Source organism: Nematolebias whitei, chromosome 9 (genome assembly GCF_014905685.2).
Source record: "Nematolebias whitei isolate Nwh7 chromosome 9, NemWhi1, whole genome shotgun sequence".
Lineage (NCBI taxonomy): Eukaryota > Metazoa > Chordata > Actinopteri > Cyprinodontiformes > Rivulidae > Nematolebias > Nematolebias whitei.
In genome coordinates this window covers 8,468,659-8,476,878 of record NC_056506.1, presented here as the reverse complement: position 1 = coordinate 8,476,878, position 8,220 = coordinate 8,468,659, and the positions used below count along the sequence as shown (strand labels likewise).

At 40.5% G+C, this 8,220-nt stretch overlaps 1 protein-coding gene across 1 annotated transcript in view; it reads right to left on the bottom strand.

Annotated features, from left to right (window-relative positions):
• The window catches only part of LOC119414867 (unconventional myosin-VIIa), a 246,919-nt gene extending 239,516 nt beyond the window's left edge, over window positions 1-7,403 (bottom strand). The window contains exons 1-10 of the mRNA XM_037681988.1: window positions 7,317-7,403; window positions 7,102-7,142; window positions 6,848-6,949; window positions 6,594-6,752; window positions 5,232-5,300; window positions 5,016-5,131; window positions 4,804-4,931; window positions 4,548-4,690; window positions 4,245-4,358; window positions 3,993-4,146 (exon numbers count right to left, since the gene is read on the bottom strand). Coding sequence (XP_037537916.1) covers window positions 3,993-4,146; window positions 4,245-4,358; window positions 4,548-4,690; window positions 4,804-4,931; window positions 5,016-5,131; window positions 5,232-5,300; window positions 6,594-6,752; window positions 6,848-6,949; window positions 7,102-7,113 — 997 coding nt within the window. The 5' untranslated portion in view covers window positions 7,114-7,142; window positions 7,317-7,403. The remainder of the gene's footprint in view (window positions 1-3,992; window positions 4,147-4,244; window positions 4,359-4,547; window positions 4,691-4,803; window positions 4,932-5,015; window positions 5,132-5,231; window positions 5,301-6,593; window positions 6,753-6,847; window positions 6,950-7,101; window positions 7,143-7,316) is intronic.
• Between the last annotated feature and the right edge of the window lie 817 nt (window positions 7,404-8,220).

Below are 8,220 nucleotides of genomic sequence, written 5' to 3'. Positions count from 1 at the left end.
TATATATATATGTATGTATATGTATGTATGTATGTATATGTATGTGTATATATGTATGTACATGTATGTGTATATGTATGTATGTATGTATGTGTATATGTATGTATATGTATGTATGTGTATATGTATGTATATATATATATGCATATATATGTATATGCATATATATATGTATATGTATATGTATGTATATGTATATATATATGTATATGTATATGTATATATATGTATATATATGTATGTATATGTATATATAGATTTATAGATATAAATACATATATATGTATATAAATTAAATCTCTGATTAACCAGATTCTACAAAAACATCTATATTTAAATTTTTATAGGTTTTCATCATCGTTTAATATATTTGCACTCATTGTGTCTACTTTTAATGTTCATTTTAGATGTATGGTTTTGTTTCTTGTTCACAGAAATACATTTTATTTTTAGCTTTGCTTTAAAGTTCTTGTTTTGTGATTTGTACATTTGTGGGTTAAAATAAAGTTGAACTAAAGGCCGTCTCTTTTCTTTAAACGTTTGAGGGAAATATTCCTGAGAGATCCAATAATTTTGTGTCTTTTTATGATTTTCAGCTGAGTTAACAGTCATTAAAATGAAATCAAGATTTCATGATAAAGCCGGCACCGTTTATTTTATTATTTTTTAAATCTTCAACGCTAAAATATATATATATAATTTTTTTTATGACCCGCTCTGCTAGTCTTACACGATCCTCTCCTCCGGAGCCAGAACAGGCAGGCGTCATCTTCCCAGCTCCGAGCTCAGCTGGTGACTGACAGAAGGCCGTTCCCAGACCCCAGCCTCGCGTAATCATGAAGGCCCGACCCGTGTAGACAGGTGGACAAAGCTGGATCTGCGACGAATGACGGAAGCGATGTTTAAAAACATTTTACGTGTAAAAAAAACAAACTTTTTTAAAAATCATTTCAGCAATTTTTAAAAACTTTTTTTGTATAAAAACAAAATATTAGTTTATTTAAAAATCGCTTCCACCGTCCATCCCAGACTTTCCAGTCTGCCTGTCTGCCGGGCGGGACCGGGATTCGGCCTTCAGGATTACGCGCGGCCGGGGTCTGGCAATGGCCTTCTGCGAGTCACCATCTCCAGCTTCACAGTGACCAGCGGAGCTCTGTGCACACAAGGCTGGGATCCGGAACCCGAGCCTCCGAGTCGGCACAACGAAGGATCTTACGCGGTGACCAGCGGAACTCGGAGCCGGGGAGATGACGCCCTGCCCGGCCTGGGGCTCCGGGGGGAGGACCGGGGTAGACCAGCAGAGCTCCATCCAGCTTGCTCTGAATTATGTCGTCGGCCACCAAGCACAAAAAACGCCAGCACGTCAGCATTAGACCAAGATGTTGTCATTATTGTTTTTAAAGTAAGTCCAGCCGCTGCTCCAGTCCGAGAAATTGCAAATGGCGGATCATTGTTTTGAAAAGTTTCTGAAGGATCCAGTGACTCCACCCCCGACCGATCAGTGACCGACAGTGTTCTGACATCACGTTTTAATACCTCTTTGTTTGGGTTAGAACCTCAGAGCCAAGGGTCCTGAAAATAGTAACAGGCGCTAAGTACCGGTACTAATGGAAAAGCCTCAGAACCGGGCCAAGTCGGGTCCAGTCAGCCCGTACCGGTACTAATGGAAAAGGGGCAGTATGTGACCTCACTGTGACAGTTGGAGGCTGTTAAAGTTCCGTTAGGCGTTTTGTATGGGAAAAATGGCATCTTTGCAAATTACGTCACCATGGTAAGTCAAAATGTCAATAAAAGTAATAGCACACATCATGGTGCTGAGCTGGTCGCTTAGATGTAAAATTTGTGGGCGGACATTGCGGATCGTGCTGCATTAAAGTTGATAGAAGAGCAAGACCCTCTTCATGTGGTAGTAGCTGAGAGTCATTAAAAACACATCTCTGACATCTCCTGATATCAGATAAAACAAAACGTTTCTTATCTGAAGCTAAAGCTCAGGCATGAAATCCAGTGCGGTGAGTTCCTTGTAGGACTTTTGCCTTGTGTGGTTTCACCATCTGTCTTTACCGGACCAGCAATGATTCACCGAGACTTACATCAACTTGCTTAACTTTTGTCCTACAGTTTCCTGCCTTCAGAGCTTCATGAAGCCTTCAGTGTACCAAATCTATTTTTAGATCTGCATCAAAGTTTTCAATCAATCAATCAACAATCAATATTGATTTAAAGATCCCTCTGCAACAGCAAAAAGGTGCACAAAGTGCTTCACAATACAAAAATTAAAAACAATCAAAATTATACTAAAATGCTGGATGTATTAAAATGGTTTTAAAAGGCCCAAATCAGTGACATGACTGTAAGTCCTCAGGTACTAGTTGGTTTCAGAGACTGGGTGTGTCGACCCAAAAGGCATGGTTACCCCATCGTTTGTATTTGTACCTTGGGACAAATAGTAAAGATGGATTAGTTGATCTTAAGGTTCTCGTAAATCCACAAAGAGCTACTAGATGATAAATAAGGCTTTAAAGGTTAACAATGTCATGAATCATGCCTGTCTGCTCTCTGTTCAGCCATGCCCACCTCCTCCGCTGTGACCAGCATAATTCCACTCACCTGTTAGCTGCTGCATTTAAACTCTCCACTGCTCTCTGTTCCTCACCTGATTATTGAGAGCCTTGTTCCAGTAGATGTCCAATGTTCTTCTCATGCCCTTGACTGCTCTCCTTTATTCCACCAAGTTTCTGTGCCCTGGATGTTTTGCCTTGCCCTTGTTGGACATCTGCCAAGCCAATGATTTCTGGATGACAACCTTTTGTCAGTATCCTGACCGTCAAGTATTGCCTGAACCCCAGATACGTAATCAGAAGTCTGTCTCCCTGTGTATGACCCTTGCCTGCTCTCTAACCCACTGAGCTCTGGATTTATCCCCGATGGACGGACAGAGATCCAAACACAACGGCACCCTCACTCAGGATTTGACTGTCACTGCAACATCATGACCACAGTTAACCGCTTCCTGCTCTCTGTCTGGAGAAGTAAACTTATCAACTGGATCAAGTTCATTCTGATCCCTAAAAGATGGCTGTCCAGTGTGTTCTCACAAACATTTGCTGACTTTTGCCAGTCTTTTCAAAAACAAATCTTGTTAAACTTGCAACCCAATTATTGATTGCAACCTTTCTGACACCTACATGCAGCCACACACCAAACTAGAAGTTGGCACAACACGTTGCTTATTTTTGAAGTTACCCAGAGCACAATGTTTACATGTATACAGATATGGCAGCAGCCATCTTGGATTTTGACATGGCAACCCAATTTTCAGAAGAAACCTTTTTTACATTAGATGAAGCCACACACCAAAAGTTGGTATCTCACTTGTTTTTAAAGTTATCGTGCTCGCAGCATGCATGGACAGCTGCCCTTTACTCTGCGATGGGGGACAAAAAGCTGCTTTTCTGCCTCTTGGTTGAAAGATGTTTGATTTATAATATTTTACACACATTTTCTTGCTTGCTTTTGGCTTGAATTTTGCCAAATAAATAAAAAACCTTGTGTCATTGTGATGTGTTGTCCCTAGGATCAAACAGGTGATAATGTTTTTGCATACGTGCGTGTGTTTGTGGATGCCACAGCTAAACAAACTTTGTAAACACACGGTCGGCTCTAATTCAGTCAATTTAACAGATATTGAGCTAAAAATCAGTTTGGTAGTAGCTGAGAGTTGTCCTCAACACATACTCCAAGCGTTCTCATGAGGGAACACGTAGTAATTTATGATTTATCTCCAGTCATACTACTACTAAGGCTACTAAGTATAGCATTCTGATGCACAAATAACTTTTCATCTTGTGTAATTATTGTTGTTTTGGAAAGAGTGAGGCTGTTAAATTAACTCTTGATTTGTTGTCTCTGATGTCATAATTTAAAGCTTAACTAAATTACACCCTGTGGAGAGCAAATTCCTGCTCTGGTCCTCATCTAAGCACACTCACCTTCAAAGCAGATGTTTCCCAGGTGTAATATGGCTGCTAGCAGCCGGAGGATTTCCTGGAACTGGCCTTCAGAGAAGGTCAGCGTCTTCATGGCTGAACGTATGCAGGTGAAGTCTTTGGCATCTTCTCTGCCCTCGCACACAATGCAGCCACCCTTCAGGACGACAAGAGACAAATTTTGGATCGCTTATAGCTAAACCTGTTCAGACTCCTCAGTCTGTCAGAAAACTTGCCCCAGTTTATCAGGAATACCTTTTTAAGAAAGTTATAATCCTTGGCATACCCAAGACCCAAGGTTTTCCTCTCCTCTGGTGTGATTCCTGCCAACATGCAGTAAAATATGTGGTAATTTCGCTCTTCTAAAGCCTGAGGATGAACAACAAACAGAACAAGGATGTTTGAAACTTTCACACTACTTCTGTATTTTCAGTGGAACAGGCTCTCATGGTAACAGCACACTAATTTAAACAAATCTGCAGCAGATATCATTTTGGGAATTTATTGGTTTATGGTGCAAAGATAATGAGGAGCAGGATTTGTTTGGATAGAGCTCACCTGATGGCACACGCGAGACTTCTCCAGGAGGTACTGCTCCACGCGAGCGCCTTCGATCACGCCCTCTTTGGTGAAGAAAATTTCGAGGTATTTCCCAAAGCGACTGGAGTTGTCATTGCGGATTGTTTTTGCGTTACCAAACGCTGCAAAAGATACCCAAAAAAGTAATTTCCACCAGAAATGCATTTTTCTTAATTCTTTAGGACATATTAAAACATGAGTTGGCAGGAATCTCAGGTCTAAATGAATTTGATACCTTCCAGAATTGGGTTGGACTCCAGGATCTGCTTTTCAATCTGCTGTTGGGAGAACTCTCCACTAACTGCTGTCAAGTATTGAAGGATGAGTTTGGTGCTTTCGGTCTTCCCTGCTCCAGACTCCCCACTGAGACAAACAAAGGCAATAGATAACTGAAATAGGAACCAAAAATATTAGCTTCATTCACAGAAGCTTGCATTTGAGTCTGACCTGATGATGCAGCACTGGTTCCTGTGGTGTCGTGTGATGTTGAAGTAGCAGGACTCAGCAATGGCAAAGATATGTGGAGGCAGTTCTCCAAGCTTCTGACCGTGATATAACCTCACCTGAAGATCAACACCATGCATGCATGAGGCACATCACTGGTAATGATTTAAAACTACAGTATGTTGAATGTTGATCCAGCCCAAATCTCCTAACACTTACCTGGTTCGCTGAATATATAGGAAAGTCCTGGTATGGATTCACTGCAACCAGCACTGAGCCGATATAGGTCTGCAGAATAAAAAAGCATTAACTCAATACAGGGGAATCCTAGCTAATAAACACAAAACAAAATAAAGTCTAAATCATGCTTTACGTTGCACATGCTTCTCTTGTATAATATCTTCTGTAAGAACGTTGCAGTTCAATGTTACACAGACGATACACACATTTATATGCCCTTAAGTCCTGAGAATGGTTTGATTAAATTTTAATTGTATTAAAGAAGTAAAATAATAAATTGTTTTTAAATGTATTCAGTTAAATAATAGTAGGACTGAGATGGCTTTCTCTTTGGTTCACTAAACAGCTCTGCAAACAGCATTCCACTTCGTGTAACCAAAGCCATGCCAAGAATCTGTGTGTCATTTTCAACTTTCTTCATAGAGCTGGGACAAAAAGATTTTATTAGCTCTGCATGTGTTTAAACTCCAGTCCTGGGATTTTGAGTTTTCTAATTCTGTTATATAAACAAGCACTTTTATTTTATTGGAGTGCAACATTTTACAACTGCCTAAAACCCACAACAAAGTGGGCAGGTTATCAGTATTTATTTTATTTATGGTTTGTCCAAAATACACAGCATATTTAATGTCCATGTTCAGAAAAGAGCATGTAATGAGAGTGTGCCTCTAACTGCATTTATGTGGTGCTGTGATTTTCTTCAGGGTCATAAACATTCACACACAGCATCCCCAGAAACCTGAGGCTTGTTCCCAGAGCGATGAATCACCCTGTAATCCTGTCTGCAGCTGGTTCTGAATTCTGCAACCAGATTTCTAACTGGTACCAGGACAAGTTCAGCACAACACCACTCTTGTACCTTAAAAATTCTACTTGTTTCTAAACCTGTGCACAGTTTAACCCATGGAAAGAAATCTCTGGTTTTTAGATCAGTGGTCATATTTTTCAGTTTTCACAAAATAGCAGAAACTCCAGCTTTGGAAACCATTTTCTCAGGATATCTGGACTGATCTCTCTGGGTGTCAGTGTTTTTACAATATTTGTAATGCTTTTATGACTCTTAAGGCAACTTTGGTTGTTTTAAATGTTTTTGTAAATAAAGTTGATTAAATTTGATTTGATGCCTGAACTTATGACTGAATGGGGGAAAATTACCCTGAAGACAAAATGTTACATATTGTAGTCACGCTGATGTCAGTTTATACTCACAGTAGCAAACATAAAATAAAGTTTTTTTTGTCATTTTAAAATAAGGGAGGTGTAATAGAAGCAAATATATTTCATTTCATAGTTTTCTGAAAGGAAGCTAAATGTTAAGAGTATTTTCTCCATGACACTTGCATAAATGAGGCCTTGTTTGTGTCTGAGCATCAGGTTCCTCAAGAGGCCGGCCTCCGTCATGTCCCCGAGCTTAGTCATGTCATCCACCCCCTCCACAGATGTCGGGTGCATGATCCTGAGCAAAGCCTCCTGCTCCTCCTCCATGACCAGACTGCGCTCCTGGGAAAAGGCAAAAATAAAACAAAAACACCCAACTGTTTGACACAACTGACACATATGTTCATTTTGCTCCATAACCAACAGAGTGTGTTTACATTGCCTTCATCGTCCACCAGTAGCCTCTGACCCGTTGGCATTTCTTTGAGCCTGGCTCCAATGGGCACTCCGATATCTGAGTCCACCCATACCCACTCCCCCTGAAGACAAAGAGCATTTTATCAAACATCTGAGAGAGCAGGTTTGATTTAGTATTTCAATGAGGCGCTGAGCAGGAACTGTGGCCAGCAAGCTTCTTATCAATGACTCTACAGAACTCCTTGTTCACTTCTAAGACTTGTTGCTGCCATACCTTTCTCAGCATTACAAAACTGTTTATTCCTCTGCCGCACCCTAAATAAAAGAAAATCAGATGAGTTCTAATTTAAAAAAATAACAATCATTTGAGATATTACTTTCAGCCCATCAGGTGCCACTTTACACAATTATTAAAGTTCAACACTGTAATCTGAGTCATATGAGTAAACAAGTTAATGTAAAAGTACTAAAAAAAATAAAAAAGAATACCCAACAATCCTTTAGTTAGTGGACTTCATGACGCCTCCGGACTCGAGCAGTTTAGAATCCAACAGTATAAGGAAGAAGGAAACACAGCTCCTCTATGACTGATGGAGATTTTTATGATCCTTTGACTTTGGACCGACTGTGACGAACAGGAAGTGAAACGTACAGAGGTGAACAGCTGGCTTGCCTTAGTGAACACGCTCATCCCACTGTTACACTTCAGTTTCCCCAACTTGAACTGTTGCATAAATAACGCCTTTGATTAACCCTCATATCCCAAATACAGCAGCACAATCCTAAAATTAAACTTTAATGCTGGTTCAATGAACTACCAAGGATCAGCTTATGTTTTTTTTATAGTTTACATAAAGAGCTAAGTTTTTCCAGAGTTCACTGGGTGTTGTAATAAATTTATGTGCAGCCTTTGGACCCTGCTTGTGTAAATCAGAGGAGACACAGGTGAGCATCTCACTGCCATGGCAATAAAGATAAAATAGAGGAGTGAGGGAGGAAGGCTCTGCTCGCAGAAGGCTTCCTTACTGCAGCTCTGCTTCACTCAGCCTCTGAGAAACTTTACCTGGTTCAGCTGTGAAGGCTCAACGTTGTGCCTCAGACTTCTGTTCTGTGGTATTTACAGTCACTGAGTGGACACAAAGTCTTTACAGTGGGACAGAACCTGCTGATAACCCTCTGGCGTCAGTGTGTTCAGCCCTGATAAGAAATCTCCTGTAAGGTAGTCAACGTCAGAAAATAAAAACCAAACGCACGTCATTAATGTGGCAGCTCACTTCGTAACGTTCCAAAGGGAAGTGGCTGCTGCAAAAGGTCAAAGGGCAATGTTTATGCCTGTTAGCAAAATATTTTATAAACCAATGGTGATAATAAGGCAGCACGGTGGCGCAACTGG